The sequence below is a fragment of the Heliangelus exortis genome, chromosome 5 (assembly GCF_036169615.1).
Source record: "Heliangelus exortis chromosome 5, bHelExo1.hap1, whole genome shotgun sequence".
Lineage (NCBI taxonomy): Eukaryota > Metazoa > Chordata > Aves > Apodiformes > Trochilidae > Heliangelus > Heliangelus exortis.
The window spans coordinates 13877162-13897322 of NC_092426.1; the positions used below are offsets into that span (position 1 = coordinate 13877162).

Below are 20161 nucleotides of genomic sequence, written 5' to 3' on the forward strand. Positions count from 1 at the left end.
ACCAAGAGCACCCAGAAATAACTAAATATTTAAGATCCCAAGAAAATGTATTTCTAATAGCTGGTTTAAAAAAAAAAAAAAAAGAGAAATCTATTCAGCAAATTGCCAGTGTCAAATGCAAGCAATCTAGACTTCTAAAATTCTGTTATGAAAAATCTATTTGCATATTTCACATTTGGAAATATTTAATACTGTCTTTAGTCAAAAGCAGCAGTCTAAACTTCTCCTAATCAACAACCTAATTCATGACATTTTGTTGTTGCCAATGAAATTAAGATGAAAAATAGGTACAAATTAAGTAAACAAGGGGACTTAAAGAAGCAACAGATTTTGAGTACAATGCCTAAGATATACTTCTCAGGAAAAAAAAAGATGCCAATAATCTGACAGCTCCTCAATTCTTGCAGAAACTGAAATGATCTTTTTATTTGAGTTCAGAGAAGCGCAGTCTTGTCTTGCACACTAAACGTGCCACACATAGATATAAATTTCATAGCTTCTACCTGTTGTCTTAAGTTGTCTACAATTTGGTGATGGCACTCAAAGATTGGTAGAATTATATTTTTTTAATTAAAAAGGACATTAGAGAATGCTTGCCTCATGGTACAAAGCCAAGTGTTTTAATTTAAAATAGCTGCCCTTACCTGGTTTATTTTTCTCAGGAAAGCATTTGTCCATCAGAACCGAAACATTATCTCTACATCTGAAAAACAACAGTCAAAGCTATTGATTCTTTGAACCTTTTCTTCTTTTGATAAAGTTCCTAAGTATCTAATTTGGGTCTAACTCAGTACCTGTCTCAGAGACAGAAGACACTACCAGATAAACCTTTGGTATGACAGTACAGCCATTTTTAGGAGCGTAGAACATTTGAGAGCATGCCAGACAAGCTACCTGAAACATGTTGATTTGCTCAACAGTTTCTGATTCTATCAAAAGCAAGCAAATAGAAAACTGAAGGCAAAGAACTGGTTCATTTTAAACTCGCACATACCAATGTTCTCTCCTCCTGCTAGAGGACTCTTTCTCTAGCTGATATTCAGAGCAGATTCCCTGCTAAAACAGTAACTGAAGGGAAGGGCAGGGAGCTTCACTAACATAGATGGAGGATGAAGTATTAGGAGTAGAGTTAAGTAAGACAGATAACAAATACTTGCTAATGAGACAGAAACTGCTGTGCTGGGACAGCTTTCTTCATATTAAATATCTGACAAGAGAGGGTTGAGTAGGAGTGGTGAGAAGATGAATAGTGAGGGAGAAGGACAAAAAAAATAAATTTAAAAATGCCACATTAGTAGCTCTTTAGCTGAAATGATGCTTAACAACATTTAAGATCCACCTTTACCTCTCAGCACTGCCACTGACTTCAGAGCATAGTACTATAAAGGCTAATCATACTCCATGCTTCAGTTCTCCTTCTGTAAAGCAGGACTAATGGTTACCTGCATACTGATCACAGCAGCAATCTAAAGCTACAGAGTTGTGATTCGTAACTAAGCATCTCTCACATGCAAAAGAAGACAAAGTAGAATAGTACATGTAGATTTTAATTACAAAGTAAGGATAAATGAGATATGAGGAAGGGAAACAGATATACGAAACAGCAGCCTACTCACCAAAAGGGAATATACTGAAAGTACAAAGATTTCTAAGCTAAGACATTTTCTTTCCTATTTTCAGTTTCAAAAGAATTTTAAAAAAAAGTAAGTAGCTTTTCACCTGATTTTTAAGTCTCTGACAAAATTTGGATCTTTCAAATTATCCTCCCATGGTAGATGGCCACTAAGCCAATGAATCATACAGTAACCCAAGATCTCCAGGTCACCACGTCTTGATGGTGCTAAATATATATACACAAATAAAAAAAGAAACACAAGAGCAGCTAATAAAGGACACAGTTTAAACAACAGTTAAAATTTGTAAATATATTAAGACAATAAAGAGCCAATGTTAACAATGTAATACTACTGTATCCGTTACTTGTAGCTTTATTTTAGCTTGAAAGCAAGGAAGGAAAAAATATTGTTCCCATGTTTAGAAGGATAAATTTATTTTCAAGTCCTTTATCAATCTCTTTCTTCTGTGCAAGGACATGACATGCTGCAGTTATCCTAATTTGGGAAGCTTTTTAAGTACTCAGAACGTGGAAAAAATAGAGCAAGTTACTGAAGTGATTGACTTTCTGTTCAAAACAGTTTTTACTTCCCTTCTTCTATAAAAAGGTAAGAGTGCTAAATTCTCAGGGCCTGAAAAAAAATATTCCACAGTGCTGACATATTTTATATGGCCTCAAAACTGAACAGAGGACCATAAGAGATCAGATCCATAAGCCTTGCCAAGAAAACCCCAACTCACATGGACCTTGACCACAGACTACAAGTATAAATGGGCAAATCAAGTCATCTTTGTTCAAGTTCAGTTTTAATTTTAGCAGGACACACTCCAGTGTGTCTTTCTTTGCCTAATAAAACAAAATTTAAGAATGAAAAAAACTAAACTGTTTCTCACTATAAAACCTCCATGTATAAGCAGACCTGTCTTTTAAACCTTTAACCATGTTTAACCTTTTCTCATTAGTTGCCTTTTGTTGTTTGTTAGCTATAGGAATAAATAGTCTTGTTTAAAAAAATCCTCTAAATACTAAGATATAAACAAGATAAAGAATACTGTGCATTTTTTGTCCAATATGAAGGAACAATGTTCACATTGATAACGAAAACTATTTAACTCTTGAAAACAGGACCTGTTTTCTACCAAGTTCTCAAGCATTATTCCATTTTAATTTATTTAAATAAAAAGCAATACACTGAACATTTTAATAGTCTTCATAAATCATTTAAGAAACTTACAATAAATTAATATCAAAGTGAAAGTTACTAAATTGAAAATAAGACAAATGCCAGCATAATCTATAGAGAAGAAAAAAAATCAAATAAAGTCTTTCGTATTAATTATAAGGACACAAAAATGCCTATTGCTGAGAACAAAGTGTCATCCTTACCCACACCCTTGTGTGCATCAATACTGGTATATTCAATAGTTCCATCATGACATCTTTTAGGATCTTCTTTATATACTTTGTGAACTCCTTCAGGACAGTATCGGTAAGCAAGTCCATAATCCACCAAGTACACCTAGTAATTTCCACAAAGTATTCAAAGGTTAAATAACTATAAATACAAAAAATGCACAAATAATAAATGTAACTTTCAATCATTCTCAGAACTTCTTAAGAAGTATTAAAAACCATGAGCTTTTTGACTTTAAATGGTCCTTTCTCAGTGCTTTATTGAGATTATTACTACATATGATTTGAAAATTTGTCAGATAGGTTTTTTTGTTTTCCATACAGCAGTCTGATCTGGAATTATTCTCTTGCTGATACAGAGGACTAGTGCACTAAAATAATTATCATCAGTAAAATTAAATGCAAAACCACCAACAACAAAAAAGATGCAATGTTCACAGAGTTATAAGCTACTGTCCTACTCTCTTTAGAGTCAGCTACCCCATTTGAACACTGCTACATACCATAACTTCTCACTAACACCACAACTACTTGAAGAGAACTGAGGCTATTTACTTATTGAATGAGCTAAAATATTTGGACAAGATGACATACATAATTCTGAAGGCATAATACACACGGTTTGAATAGTAAAGAGACCTAAAAATGCAAAAAAAAAAAAAAAAAAATCCTGTAAATCAAGTGGAACAATCAACACATTAAGGACCAATCTTTCCAAGTAATAGAACACTTACCAGATGGATTTGCTGAATAAAAGAATGAAGGAACAATGCAGACAGGCAAACATAATTTACCAGTGTACTATATAATTTTAAGCTTCCACCTGCACATAGCTATTTGAGAGTCAATTTTTTTTTTTTTAATCTTGAGAATTTCTCTAGAATATTATTTAGGGCAAATAGTCAATTTGATAACTGTCCAGAAAAATGCATTTGAAAAATCATCGAATATTAACTAGATATAAATGTCAAGCAGAAATAATGTTACCAAATACATTCTTAAAAATGAGCTTCTGCTAGATTTCACAGGTTCAAAGTGCTTCCGTGTGTTGTCAAATAGAAGGTTTAAAACATGAGGAATAAAATGCATCAGAAATACCTGATTAGGGTTCTTGTAACTCAGGAGAAGGTTTGAGGCCTTAATGTCTCCATGCACATATTCATGCTCATGGACGTATTCCAGAATATCAAGCTAACAAAACAAAATACAGTCATATAAATGCAATACCCAGCTCCACCCAGCAGAGGACCTGTACTCAGCACAAAAGTGCAATTTAGCCAAAAGACTAACACAGGGAAGACAGATTGTAAAAATATTTTTTTTAAACTTACTATTCTCAGGCCTAATTGTAGTACAGTTTTATGGGAAAATCGCTTTGCATTCTCTTCAAACATCTTCTGAAGATCTCTGCCAAATCGGTCCATTATCATAAATCTGTAACTAAATAAAAGTGAAAAAAAACCAAGTTACTGAATTGTATTTAGTAAAGTACTCAGTGTGTTAACTGTATATATTACTGACTGTAAAAATCTCTCTCAAAAGCTAACTGAAAGTACACAGAAAAGAAGACTGAGGGAAATACCTGACTTCTTTTTTAATGTCATATATTATTTATTTTTTTTTACATCAGTTAATCAAAAGTTCATCAATAGAACTGTTCTTTATACCTTGGTAGTTATGCAATACAATAACAAGTACCCACAGAGGAGAATATCTGTATTTTAATGCACCATAGGTAAAACCAAACCAATTACTTGAAGAAATACATTCTTTATTTTGGAAATTAATAATTGACTTAACATGGTTACTTAAATGAAATGTATTGCAACCTATTATTAAAAGCAAAAATCAATCACTTGCCAAAGGTATTCTGCTATTTAATGCTACAGCCAAACAGGTTCTATTACTGTAAGAACCCACAGTACCTATACTAGAGAATCTCATGCATTAAATACTGACTGAAGACTTTACTTGGGGTGGGAGAAAATTATATGTTTGCCTCCAAAACTATGTTATTTTTGCATAAGGTTAGTTTTAAAGTTGAGGACCTACTGAAACGATGACATTTCTGACATATTAGGGCATATACACAAACTGTTCCATGTAATGTTCCATGCAAAAAAGGCTGACCTACTATAAGCTGCCAGAGAACTACTAAAACTCCCTTGCAGCAGAGCTGTAGAGAGAAATCCCACCAGGAAACGAGGACTGTTACATAAACAGGCATACTCTTTGTCAAGATCAAGTAACAATAATCCTTCATGACACAGAACAATACTAAAAACTGTCCCTAGACTTAAGACAAATTTATCATAAGACCACCAATCACTCTAGCTCATATATTAAGTAAAAAACCTGCCCCTAGGGAAAATAAAATACATTTAAAGAGAGCAGTGGTCCTTCATAAGTGTGAATGAAAATACCCTTTTAAATGCATACTGTACCAGAAAAAAAACTTTAAAGATAGTCATATTATTCAAGATCTTATTAGATCATTAGAAGTCAACTTAAATTCAAACATGAAAAGCTTCTAATCCACATATATATAGGATCACTGTATTACAGCAATGTTCAAGACAAATGAAAACTAAATCAAAAAAATCACAAAGAACATGAGACACAAATAGGAGGAATTCAGTACAGATAAAACGTACCTATTGCTTAAACACACATTTTTATGAACATGAAACTTCCTGGCAGACACTAATAACATGAAGCTAGGTGGGAAAAGCACTTTATAAAGTAAATTAAGCTAAAAGCAATTGTGGCTGTGGATTAAATAAATCCCAGTATATTCCAACAAAGGATATACTTACCTGTTTCCATTTTTTTCATGCAAGCCAGAACCCCAAAATCTTGGTACACCCAAATATTTCTGTTTATGGGACTTTGTCCATTTCAGAACTGAAAATAAAAATAAAAGTTCATGAATTCCTATTAGAAGAGACTTATATAACAAGGGAGTACTCACATGGCTTATAGTTTCTGCACATATATGAACTGTTTATTTCATGGAAACTTGTATGCAAAGTACACTAGAATGTTAATGATTCATCTATTTTAGGGACAGAGGTGGAACTCAAGTTTCAGTTTAGACAATAACGTCAAAATAACTAAGTAACATCTTATTTTAAAAAAATCCTAATTTTACTATAAATCAGAATAAGATTTCAATTACTTAAAAGTAATCTTGAAAGTTACCTAAAAGAATTCAACATTCAATCTTACTCCTGTAGGCTCTGTTTTCCTAGATGGCTGTAGTTCATTAAAAACATTTTAATAAACTGCTTACTTTCATCTGGCTTAGCAGCTCGCATGTAGAACTTTAACTCAGTAAAAAGAGGTCCATTCTGGCTGGGTTCCTTTAAGACAATTTAAAATTAGTTAAAAACTGCTGTGTTAGTCCCCAATAATTATTAAAAGCTCACAAAAAGTAACATTCCCCTGGTAAAAGCATTTACTCCCTCAAGTGCTCTACCCAGTCCTGATAAATCCAATAGAATATGTTCTTTTATAATTAGGTTTGCTCTTAAAAGTTATTCCAAATCTTGCAGTTTCTAAGTTTTTGATTGTGAGACGAGTTTAAGCAATTTACTTTAGTCCATCTACTCATACATGTCCTAATTCATTCTGTCTCAGGGAAAATACCTGGTTTGGAATATCCTACATTCAAACTAAAAAAATATTTGATTACCAGTAAAGAAAGCCATAAAGAACACAATCACATGATGCTAGCAAAAGTTCAAAGTCATATAATACCAACCTTAAACGGTTTAAATTGTAACTTTTAAATGCAGATGTATGTATCCAGAGAACCCCTACAGGCCTGACTGTGCCACGCAGGTAACACAGGTTTTACTGCTGTCCAGCATTAACAAAGCAGGGTAAAGACGCACATGGGCTATAGGGTGTGCCTGATGTATTGTCCCCGAGGGCAAGGAGGAAGGCTGGTCAGAATGAGAGCAGATACCAGCTCCAGCACCACTCCTAGGCCTGGACACGTGATTACAAAACTCCTACCTATCTCCACCTCCCTTTCCCCATCAGCATTGCCCTGATAAACAATGGAGCCAAGTCAGCAGTTTTCTGGCCCCTCCCTGTGGGACCAATAAGCCATGATACTGAAAAAAAGCCAACTAAACCAACTGATCAATGCACACAAACTCTGGTACATGCATATTTACTTTCAGCTAATTTATTTATCCACTAGGGACAACAAGTTAGTGATATTAAGAAGCAAGTTAGTGATATTAAGATTAAACAGAGAGAGTAGAAGGGTTATGTACCTGGATTCATATACAACAGTTATCTTGAACAAATGTTACTTGACCTATTCACTTGTTTCTGTGTAGCATTGCCATTAATATTCTAACTTAATTAGAATATAAATTATACTTAAGATTTTCATTCAATTTACAGTTTTGAAGAATGTTATTTTCTTACTAAAATAGAGAAAAAAAATGTAGGTGTTAAAATTTCTTAAAATATTTATCTTTAAATAAATTATTCTACAAAAAAATTAAGTCTCAGTTCTGAAAAACAAATAAATCTTTCTCCAGTCAGAGCAATGCTTAATATCCATTATCTTTCCATACCTGAGAGAGTAGATAAACGTTTTAACCACAAAACAGATCTTCACACTGACTGTGAAGCAGTTTCCTCATAATACCATTAATTCTACATACAGATAAATAAACACATAAGCTATGTTAAAAAGGCTCATGTAATGAAGTCCAGGAAGTGCCATTATTAGTCATCTTATAATATACTACAACCAGAAATATTTCAAAGACAAATTTATACAACTTTATGACTAGGGTCATTCTAAACGTGATTTGCAAACCTGAAATTAAATTCTAATTAGAAAAGATGCCATAATAAAAGAAATTACTGAGCATATGTCAAAACCCAACAGATTTCTTCAAGTAGTATTTTAAGAATTCTGATCTTTTCCAGTCAGCAATTTAGTGAAGTGTTACTAAACTCTGCATCCATTCCTGAACAATGACACCTGAAAGGTACACGTGCTAAAAAGCATTTCTAATAAAAACTGTGATTCCTTTCATACTGCTCAGACATCAACACGAGGAAAAGATGTCAAAGGCGTATGGAATTTTAGGGGTTGCAAGGGACCTCTGTCACCTAGTCCAACACCCCTGCCAGAGCACAATCCCCTAGAGCAGATTACACAGGAACACTTCCAGTTTTGAATGTCTCCAGGGATGAAGACTCCACAATCACTCTGGGCAATTTGCTCCAGTGCTCTCCTACCCTCACGGTAAAGTATTTTCTCATATTCCAGTTAAATCTCCTGTGTGCCAGTTTGAGACCATTACCCCTTGCTGTCACGGGACACCACAGAAAAGATTCTGGCCCCATTCTCCTGACACTTGCCCTTTAGATATTTATAAATATTACTAAGATCCCCCCTGAGCCTCCTCTTCTCTAAGCTAAAACAGCCCAAGCTCTCTCAGTCTTTCCTCACAGGGCAGATGCTGCAGTCCCTTAATCATCTTAGTGGCCCTGCGCTGGACTCTCTCCAGTAGTTCCTTGCCCCTCTTGAACTGGGAATTTGCAGAACATCACTATACAAGCACGTATTTGTTAAACACTAATAGTTTTTCAAAGCTGTTAACCACTTTGCTTCAGATGATGGATCAAGTTTGAATCAGTCGGGCATCAGAAAATAGGTCCTTATCCATAGCTGTGTTATAATAGATTACTGCAGACTGTAGAGGCACAGTATTTGGTGAGACAGAACAGGCTTTGCCCAGGGAAGTTGTGGACTCCCCCTCCCGGAAAGTGTTCAAGGTCAGGCTGGATGAGGCTTGGGGAACATGGTTTAGTAAGATGTGTCCCTGCCCATGCAGGGGGACTGGAACCAGATGATCTTTAAGGTATCTTCCAACCCAAAGCATTCTGTGATTCTAATACGTTATGGGCAATCTGTGAGGGCAGCACAGAGATTTGGGCTACTCTTTATTGTCAGAAAGACTAAAAGCAAGTAGTCATCTGGGAGATCAGCTATGAAAGCATTTACAAATTGCTGCAACACAATGAACCTAGTATAAAAACAACTCCAAATTTACAACAACTCTTCCTATATTCAGAGCCCATAGTGGAAAAGAGAAACACAGAGACAGGTTCAGCCTCAGAAAAACAGGACAACAGCAATTACCCACAGCATAAAATAATGTATATCTGACACTTTTCCAAGTATGTCCAACTGGATTCTTCCACAAAAATTAAATGGCTTTCTGCTTTCTGTGAGTCCATTTTCATTAGAAGCCAGGAATTAGCAGTCACTGCCTCTCACAGTCAAGCCACTGCCGATGACCTGAATGTCTGTTATCTGCCTTTAAAACAGGTCACAGCTGCTGTGTAATGGGCACCTCTGCCCTTGATGTCACAGGTTGGACAGAAAGAAGCAGGTTGCCACCATGCAACAGCTGCAGGCTGGGCTCCTGGTCTATGTGGAATTCCTGCCCGGAAACACCTAATGCAGCAGCATCAGGATGCTGTTGAAAGCCTGGTAGCTTGGCACTTGCATCATAAGCAGTGCCTTTTTTCAGCAAGAGACACATTCAGAAAGAGAATCATCACTAACAGTATATTGCTGTGTCTCAACAGTATCAAAACCAGCAGTCCAAAATTTCCCCACAGTCAGCAGATATAAATATCAAGATTAAAGGCATATACTAGCTAAAATTTATTTTATTCCAAATTAAACGGATCTTTTAGTTTGAGGAATAAATGTTAGAAGTATTACCATGCTTCCCTGAAGTGGCCAACTAATGCAGTAAAGCATTTCAGTATTGCCAGACAGTTTAATAAATAAAAGTTTGTAACACCGTGGTTCTGAACTGTGCTGAAGAACTGATTTTTTACATTGTGAAGTTCTTGTACAGCTTTCTGCTATTTGATTATGCCACAGGAACAGAAGTAATGCTAAGATAATGAGCGGTCTGGATCAACTACAGCTATTTCCAGGTTTTTTCTAAGATTATACCTACGAATCATACACAATAGTAGAATTTATACAAAATAATAAAGCAAAATTTAAGGAAAATGTTTTATAACTTACGAAGACAACACTACAGCCAAATCAAGTTAAATAAATAAAAATATTAGAAAATTTTAACTCATAAAAAGCATGTGCTGATTTACTACAATGAGCTACAATAAGCTATCACTGATGCTTTCTCTTCTCTCTAATAATGAGGTTGGAAAAATTGTGTCAATCCCATTCTAATTCAGTGGAAATTAGAATACCTATGTGCTTAATTATAAAACATTTTTTAAAAATTATATCTGTGGGGACTTAAGGAATCAAAGTTTTGCTGTTTATACTCCCAAGCCATCTGTCAGTTTACCAACATCCAGTGGTGAGCAACAGTTCACACTGACTCACTTGAATCATAGAAATTAGACTAGATATTAGAAAGAATTTCTTTACTGAGAGAGTAGACAGGCACTGGAATGGGCTGCCCAGGAAGGTGGTAGAGTCACCATCTCTGGAGGTATTAAAAAACTGTGCAGATGAGGCACTTGAGAACATGGTCTAATAGGCAGGGTGATTTTTTTTTTCCTAGGTTTTTTCTATTTTTTTTTCACAGTTGGATGTGGTGATCTGAGAGGTCTTTTCCAACCATGACAATTCTGTGATTCTGAAGTTCTCCAAGAGCCAGCCAGATTTCTTTAATTTTGTGATATTTGGGCTATTTGCAAAAAGCAGCAACTGAAACAGAATCCGATCCATTTCATGAACCTTTTTTAGCTTCATTATTCACCCCCATACAAAGGAGTTCCAATTTTCAGCAGTGCTCCTCAGTATCACCACACTTTTTAAACAGCACTATGCAACTGTGTTATTTTCAGTAAGAAGAAATTCTAAATTACACATGCTATTCTAGAACAAACATTTTCAAGATGTGAAGTAAAGATTCAAATGCTCTCTTACCACTTTTGCAACATAAGGTGCATCACTGCCAACTGATTTTGAAGAATTAACATCAGCTGTTAAAAAGGAAGCATTTATTAGTAGCAGGAAACAGTCACAAAAAATACACTTAACTGCTATGCAGCATGGACAAATGACACTGGTGTGAAAACATACCAGACAATAGACTTTGGTAAGACAACTACTCTATATAGCAAGACTATTCAATATGGATCTGGTCTTGCACTCTCCCTTCTGTTTGAGAAGAACAGAATTATAATAAAAAATCACTCCTTTATTTAGTAATTTAGTCATTTTTTCCTAGTCAATAGCATTTCATTCCTTTACTAGGAGTATAATGAACATAAACAGTTGTGGACATAAAGACAAAAAAACCCACTATTATTTTGCTATGTCACATATGCAAAAGTGACTTTCTTTTGATACTAAGCTGTTGCTATTTGTGACAGAAGACAGGCAAAGTTATGCAAGCACAAAGTACAGGAACAGTCAGGAGCAGAGCTTTGCACAAATTATAGGGAAGAAAACAGAGGACAAGCTTTGGCTTGAACAAAGCAGTAAGTACACAATTGAGTAAGATGGAACTCCAGTCTCAGTAAATTTAGTAGCTCATTCAGCAAGGCTGAGTAAGTATTAGAGAGCCTCTTTGGCAAGAAGCCACCCACTGGTGCTGTTTTTCATCTTAATCCATTTATGCAGCAGTCTGTTTATTTTGAAAGCAGCAAAGATTATTAATTATTTTTCAACTTGGTATGAATTCAGTGCAACTTTTTCACCAAGAGAAGGAAGACCATAAATGCACAGCAAAAGAAAACCTTGTTATCATGATCACATCAACTTTCATCCCTTCAAAATTGTATGGAATATGACCAAGGGCACTCAAGTCCTTTTACATTCCCTGAGGTATCCTCAAGACCTCTATTATCTTTTCATCTGTTCAAAAATCAGTGATACTAAGTATGGCACACTATCCACTAATAGTTTTCCTTAAATTCAATAAACAGTATTGAAAACAAGATCTGTGCTGTAAAGTTCAGGCTTTAAACTGTGAAGTTCAGGATTTCAATTTTTTCTGAGCATTGGTTACATAACAATACCAAAACAATTTACTTTTGTCAGAAGTTCAAAAGGCAATGAAAAAGTCAAAAGTAGCAAAGTCAAAACCAGCCAAAATACTGGCTCATCAGTCTTCCATAGAATATACTTGGACAGTTTCAGTTTGGAATTTGTGATGTAAGGACACACAAGAATTCCGTGTTTCGATCAGAGCAAAAAATGCTAAGGTATCCTCTCATGGCTAAAAAGTAACAAAGATTTTGGTTTTAAAAAAATTAATGAACTACCACCAGAATCTCATATAGCCACTTTTCCTACAATAACCATTTGCCCACTCTTGTAATTTTTTTCCAATATATGAACCAAGCTAAGATTCTAGTTAAAAAAAGATCACTTAAAGACACCCCGTGTTTCTGATTTACGGTCAATTTTTGATTGATTTGAATAAGGATAAATATATCACTCTCCATTTTAAAGCATTATCAAAGACAACTACACTTACCAAGGTATAGGCGTCCAAAGCCTCCTTGCCCTATAGGGACACCTAACTTCCATTCTTTTCTTGATGTGTCTGCTAGAACCTCCCCCGGAGCAAACACTTCAGCAAGTTTCCGTTTTGTGGGGGCTCTTTTTCCAGTAGTCTTCTTATTAGAAGGCATTTTCCCTGGAGGGAACAGAGAGAAGGAAAAAAACCCAAGCATGTTATATGATGTTGAGGAGACTTATTTTATGTAGAAACCTTTTATATGGATGAGAAAGTATGGTTTAAGTTTTAACTTGTTACTACGCAGATACTTTAAAAGAAACGTAGTCAGTACTTTCATTGGAATGAATTCTAAGTGAAAAACAATTTTTGCTGGTATCACCAAAAAATTGACAGCAAAATACTATGCAAGAGAAACCTTTTTAAAAGGTCTTTTATAATACATGCTAGAAAAATCTCACAACCAATCTTAGGTCTAAGCTTAGAAAAAGTAAACTAATGAAATAAATCATATTACATGTCTTCAGCCATAATAAGAGGAGTAAGAGGAGTCTCTTTTAGCTGTAAAATACCAAAACAAAAATAAAAAACCCAAACAAAAAACCCCAAAACCACTGAGTAGGTTGGGTTTTTTCTCCTATGTAATCGCAAACAGCAAAAATGAAAATCTGTGTATTGTTAAAGGGCAGCATTTAGAAGATCATCGACTAAGTTATAAATCACTATAGATTCTGAGATCATGCACGCATTACTGCTGCTTTCTTCCTTTCTTCCAGCCTCAGGTCTCAGATAAGCAGTACTACCAGCAGTAACATAGTGGCCACTGGAACCAAGCATGTGCATCTTTCTGTGGAAAAGGTCTTGCTTTGAGCAAGCAAATGTTTTGAGTTTATGGTAGAGCCAGATTGGACAAACTCAAAGCACAAAAAGGAAGCCTGCAGAGCATGCACACAGTGACAGGTAGCTTGAGACTAATACAGAGAAATTGTCCAAGCAGACATGAGCCACATTTTCAGAGCTAAAGCCCTGACAGAATTTAATCTAAACAGCAATGTCAGGGGCAACAAGAAAAGCTTCTGGTGGCTGGGAGAGTGAAGAACCACCCACAGGAGATGTAGAGCAGATTCTAGACCACCTTAGGAATCTGAAGGTGCCCAATTACATGCACCTGATGAGATGCACCTGTAGGTCTTGAGGGAACTGATGGATGAAAATGCTAAGCCTCTATGCATCACATTTGAGAAGTTGTGACAGTCTGGAAAAATTCCTACTGACTAGAAAAGGGAAAAATAATCCTAGTTTTTAAAAAGATAAAAAAAGACAACTTTGGGAACCGCAGGCCAGCCATTCCCACCTCTGGACCCAGAAAGATCCTGAAACATCGTCCTAGAAACTCAGCTGCTAAGGCATGTGGAAAATAAGGAGGTGATCAGTGGCAGGCAATGTGGCTTCATTAAGGGCAAATGGTGCCTGAAAAATCTGGTGACCTTCTAGGACTGGGTTACAATGTTAGGGCATAATGCAAGAGCATCTAATGTCATCCACCTGGACTTGGGCAACTCATTTGACAATGTCCTTAACAACATCTTTGTCTCTTAATTCTAAAGACATGGACTTGACAGACAGAGCAGCATGTAAGGAACTGACTGGATGATAACAATCAAAGAGTTTCAGTCAACAGCTTGATATCCAAGTGGAGAGCAGCAACATTCCTTGGGGCCCATGCAAAATGCATGAGTACAAGGCCAAGTGCAAGGTCCTGCATATGGGTTGGGACAATCCCAAGAACAAATACAAGCTGGGCAGAGAAGGACTGAGAGCAGCCCTGACAAGAAGGACTTTGGACTGTTGGTTGATGAGAAGCACAATATGTGCCAGCATGTGTGCTTGCAGACCAGAAAGCCAGCAGTACCCTGGGCTGCATTAGAAAAAGCATGGCCAGCAAGTCAAGGAAGGTGATTCTGCCCCTCTCCTCTGCTCCCATGAGAACCCACACAGCAGACCTGTAAGCAGCTTCTGAGGACACTCAGATCAGATAAACTATTAGAAGTGCTAACGAGAAAACAAACCAGAAGTCTGGATCCCCAAGATTGACTCAGATAAGGAAAAAAAGGAAGTACAAAACTCAGCAGCTGTTGCCTAATGACTCAGATGAGAGACAAGAACAGTCATCTAAAGGGTAGAAAAATGTATATGAAACGAGCATAATGTCTTCAAGCTAAGAACAATATAAGATACATGAAGAGGGCTTGAAGGGTTGCATCCCTTTACCATTGAGTAACTGAAGATAATTCCAGTGAGTCCTAGACAGATGCACTCGGGTGCCTGATTGCTGAACACACTGCTGTCCAGTATAAGAAAAAGGTATAGCCTCTTTTTCAATAAAGCTCGCAAGCCAGTGTAATTAAACTATTGATACATTTCACATCTTTGACATTCACACTGAGTCTCTTGATAGCAGCCTCACTTAAAAGGGAATTAAATTAGCTCTTCAGAAGTATTATAAAGTTGGTGTCGCCAGCTTTTTTTTTTTTATTATTTTTTCTTTGCCTTGGTCAATAACTGTATGCCTGAAGATATATTTAGTTTAAAAAAAAAAATTAAATAAAAATGACAACTTCCTTTATCCATAAAAGCAAAAATTCAAAATGGACATTTGAACATCCCCAGCTGGGAACCCTGCCCTTAACAAATACACTAGATACACATACATGGTTTCTTGGCTGTCTATATTCATATCCATCTGTTAAGATGGCACTGTGCCTACTTACAAGTTGGTCAAACTATCAGCAGGCCATAGGTGCCAAACACTGATCGCTTTCAATGGGCAGCATGCACAATATTAAGCCCTCACTCTTTTACAAAAGAGCTGTTATCCATGGAAATATTTAAGCATTGGCTGCACACGCTTACATTTATTTGGATAAATCCATTCAAGGATCTTATGTGGACTGAAATCAAACACACCTGGAGACTGTAAGAATTTTCTACATGAAAATATAGTACTGGGAAAAAAAGGGAAAAAATAATGAAAAAAGATAATTCTATGTGCTTTTCAACTCATGATACAGCAAACACGAAGGCTTTGTCAGGAAACTTCCAAACCGGCAAACACGATTCAGAGCTGCCTACTGTACACTGCACAACTGGGATAAAGTCACCTACTTCTTCATAAAATCACCTTTAAAAATTCATACATACAAAAAAAAAAAAAAATCACTTTAACTGTACTATATCTCAATTACTTCTCACTATCAGTGAAAGGAAATATTTTCTAACTCACAGATTGTGAAGATTAATTCATTAGTGCCTGCAACCATCCTAAGTCCTTGGAAACAGGGTGCCACGTATGTCAAGTACTATACTATTATTCAAGTATCAAACAGACCTGACCCTACTTAAGGTAAGGTATCTGATAAGAACAGTTTTCAAGGTGTAGTATTGTAAACAGCAGCATTTTATGCAGCTACAGTATCCTCAAAACAAAGATTTGCCACTAACAAGTATGACTAACACAAGTCTATGTGTCTAAACTCTCTCCAAAAGCCTCTTAGCATTATAAAGGCTGTTTCTCCTACTTCTCCCTTATAAAAGATCTTGGAATAAACTGAACACGGCACACTTGTGATATGCAGACAATTTGCATCAGTGCTATTATCTTTACAAATGTTGTCTGCAATGCTTGCTACTCTATAGAGATACTTGAACTCTTCAAATAAATATGAATAGCCACTTCTCAATTTATGTTGGCATCCATTGTCAATAAACTCCAAAATTAATGTAAGTCAAATTTATTTTCAAGGAAGTCATTGTACTGTGTGGCAAGACAGACTGGATTATTCCTGACCATCCTTTATTCTCTGGAAATTGGTGGTTTTATGGTTGTTTGTCTCAGTAGGACTTATTTTCATCCACAAGACAGAGAGGGCATGCTGGTGACCTGGGCTCTTCTTCATAAACAGGTAGTCCCACAAGACCTGAAATCTATGTATCATTAATATATATTGTTCATCAGTCATAGCAAAACTGTGAAAAAGAAAATAAAGACAAACAAAAACCAGAAGGGATCTGCTGCTCAAGCCATGTGAGGGAGAGAACATGATATTTTAACACTCCTGAATCCTACAAACTGTTTCATCCCTCCCCCCCCCCCCAAAAAAAAAAAAAAAAAAAAAAAAAAAAAAAAATTACCTAAAGTATCAGTGACTTGTAAAACCAAAGGAAGGAAATAGTGAGCAAAGACTTTCTCCCATAAGTTGAACATTCTGTGTCTGGTCTATCATTGTGTTACATTTCTGAGTATTGCTATAATTTCACTTCTTGGCAACTAAGGCATCTGATAATTAATTAATGGTTGTTAAGGAGGGAGAGGCATGAGGGTCCTTTCCCCAGGAAATAAGAAAACATCTTTTTAGACAAAATGAATGAATTTACACTGGTGAACCACAATTAATGAGAAGCATTTCATCCCAATAACACCATACTGGGATACTGAGCAAACAACACTTTTTTTTTTTTTTTTTTTTTTTTTTTTTTTTTTTTTAAGGTACTGCTCCATGGCAGACTTCTTAAAATTTCAGAATGCAGCTTGTTCAGATAGAAAACGGTCATTTACAAGAGGAATTACTGTACTGATAATTAATTTTAAATTGGCTTCTCAAGACTACATTTTCTTCTTAAGGTTATCCTGAATATTCCAAGGATCACTCAGACAGTGCAATAAAAAAATATAATGAGTTTTACAAGGTACCAAGACATCTGTTCCTCCAAATCACCTCACCACCAGCAAGAACCTCTGCCTGTGTGCAAGACACTTAAGTACTTCTGATAGTCTGACACACTGTATAAGAATCAACAGCCTTGAAATTCATTAGAAATCCCTACCTCTTTTGGGATCTATACCCAATTATTGACTGGACAGCTTATTCCTATAGAGGAAGGCACAAGTCTTCTAGCACAGCAATAGCAACAGGAAATTTCACATTAGATTTTATATTTTTTTATATTTGATAAAGAGAGCCCATGGATTCACCATGAATTAATAAAAGCCTTAGGAACAAATTGAAAACAAAAGAAAACAAGGCTTGCACTGCCTACAATTGCTTAAGTCTTAAGCAAGGAAGGCAAACCACATCAAACAGGAAGTGAAGAAAAACCCCAGCCACTGACCAGCACAAGCCAGCTTAGCTCTACACTAAGCGCAGATTTTTATTTGTGATTTGTGGAGTTTGTACTTAAAAGAAAATATTGCGTTCACTTTATGGTGAAACTCAGGAATGCCTCCCAACCAAGATTATATTTTGGTGTTTTAGCCACACTGTATGTTCCTAAAGGTGCCAAACCTTGTTAAGTGACAATGAGTAGGCCTCTTACTTCACTTCACTTCACTCTCACTGCCTGAGTGTTTAAAAAAACCCCACAAAACAAACAAACAAACAAACAAACAAAACCCCACACCTAAGGAAAACAACTTAGGCCGCTCCCCCCAGAGGCAAGCAGCCTATGAAGGCGGGGGGTCGGGAGTGCACCAGACCTCAGAAGTGAAACTGGGGGAGCTCTTACCCACCTGCCCCCATTCTCTCCCTCCCTGCCGGCCAAGGGAGATGCCTCCGGTGCCACGGGCTAGGACAAGGGGAGCACAAGGAAAGGGCCTTGCCGCAAACGTAAGGGAGGAACAGGGCCCGAGTGGGCCCCGGCGGTAGCCCCAGCCTCCTCAGCCTCCTTCGCGAGGGGCAGCGGCCAAACCCGGCCGCGACCCGCCAGAGGGGCCGGGGCCACACAGCGCGCCGAAAGCGAAGGGAAACAGCGCCTCAAAGACTCGCCTCCTAAAAAAACTACACCCCAAAAGCAGACGCCGGCTTCAGATACCTCCTCCGCGCACAGGCCTCGCCGCCGTCTCTTCCGCCCCGTCCGAAATTCCCGCACTGCCAGGGGCCCTCAGGCGGCCCGCCCGCCCCGGCACCCACCTCCTACCATTGCCCGCCACCATTGGACCGCCGCGCCACGGCTGCCCGCCTTAGCCGCGCCTCGGGCGCGGTGCCTGCTGGGAACTGTAGTCCGTCGTTTTCGCCCGGCCGCCCGCGAAGATGACTGACTACAGTTCCCAGCAGGCACCGCGCCGGCGATTGGCCAGGGTCTGGTACAGCGCACAGAGTACCGGCACGAAATCTCTGCTTTTTCAGCCAAAATAAGTCTCGCAAGCCCTTTTTCAGGCTGATGCCGTGTGCCGATAACCCCTGTACTACTACTTCTGTTTCTGTTGCCAGGTACAAGTGTGTGCACACCCACACTTGCTGCTGCCAAGCCGTGGAGTGGGAGACTTTCACGGAAGATCAAAGATATGCCAAAAAATGAAATTTAGGGAACGAAGCAGGAATACAAAAGAATAATTATTTTGTGTTGTTAATTTTCTAGGGGGTTGAAACCTTTTAAAAAGCATGATGTTTTCATGGCCACCAGCTCCATATGCTGCAATTTTAGAGATACTAAATAGTTTAAAACAACTATCATTTCATAGGATTTTCATTATGACAGAACTTCTATAGAATATTTCCTTGAAAACTTGGGCTACATTAAGAATAACAGATACTATGAATCTTAGGTACTTCTACAGATATTCAAGAATCTGAACTGTTCCGAATGTTCTAAGGTATTACTGCTCATACGAAAGACCAAAAGACTGTGTGAAAGAAGTGGAACACACTACTGCACATTACAGTGTTTCACTTGAAGCACCATCATCTTTAATGCCAGATTACTGGGATTATGCTGATACAGAAAATAGAAAATGAAAAAATTCATAGATAATTCATTCATTAGTGAAAAGCTGAAAATGTAAGTCTGAAAACAATTTAACAATCAGGCCAAAGGGATGTAAAGTAAATCCTACCATCCCATATGTAAGTTTGTTCAAAAAGACTTTCATATACTATGTGTCCATACACTAAAGGGCAGGAGTGTTGTTTAACCTGTCTGGATGCTTGTGCTTCAATACTGCTGCAACTTTTCTTATATGTTCCCTGTTACTGTCAGTTGTTTGACTAGACCTCAGAAAAGCAAGAATTGACCAAACAATCAAAAGCATAGAATGGGCTTCTCATTATCATCCTTCACTGTAAGAGCATTCCTGGAATGTGCTGACTAGAACTTTCAAATATGCTTGAGGAATTATTTTAGCTTTGACAATTGATTTTTCTCTAGAGGAAAGACTATCTCTTTGCCTTAAACGTTCTCTTATCTTAAATGAAATGAGCAATCCAATCTATGTGTGCGATACAGACACAGCTGTTAAGAAAAGTTCAAATGCTGCTTCTAAATAGCAGTAAATATGCAATATTTACTGTACTGTATATATAGGCAGTTGCATACTTTCAAGATAGCAATGGGGATGAGAAGTATGACATTTTTTATGTGGCTTGACAAGAATGCTTGAAGAACTAGTGATCAAAATAGAGTATGAATTCTTCTAAACCAGTATCTCACAAAGTAACCTAGATTAACCTTGAGATTTTCAGAAGACTGGGAAATATCCAGAGTAAATGGAGAACAGCCATTTCATAAATGTCTATTCTTCTGGGAGAGCTATCTATACTCATGAAGTCCAGAAGACATGAGAGTTATATCCTCAATATTA

General features: G+C 37.0%; 1 protein-coding gene across 3 annotated transcripts in view; it reads right to left on the bottom strand.

Moving 5' to 3' along the window:
- VRK1 (VRK serine/threonine kinase 1) overlaps nt 1-18482 on the bottom strand; it is a 35073-nt gene extending 16591 nt beyond the window's left edge. Inside the window, exons 1-10 of one of the 3 annotated variants that reach the window (XM_071745648.1) lie at nt 18397-18482; nt 12547-12708; nt 10989-11044; nt 6321-6390; nt 5845-5932; nt 4360-4468; nt 4127-4219; nt 3002-3134; nt 1720-1840; nt 645-703 (exon numbers count right to left, since the gene is read on the bottom strand). In XM_071745648.1, coding sequence (XP_071601749.1) covers nt 645-703; nt 1720-1840; nt 3002-3134; nt 4127-4219; nt 4360-4468; nt 5845-5932; nt 6321-6390; nt 10989-11044; nt 12547-12703 — 886 coding nt within the window. In that variant the 5' untranslated portion in view covers nt 12704-12708; nt 18397-18482. Of the gene's footprint in view, nt 1-644; nt 704-1719; nt 1841-3001; nt 3135-4126; nt 4220-4359; nt 4469-5844; nt 5933-6320; nt 6391-10988; nt 11045-12546; nt 12709-18094 lie in introns of all 3 variants that reach the window. The other 2 variants (XM_071745647.1, XM_071745649.1) reach the window with 2 other exon arrangements.
- Between the last annotated feature and the right edge of the window lie 1679 nt (nt 18483-20161).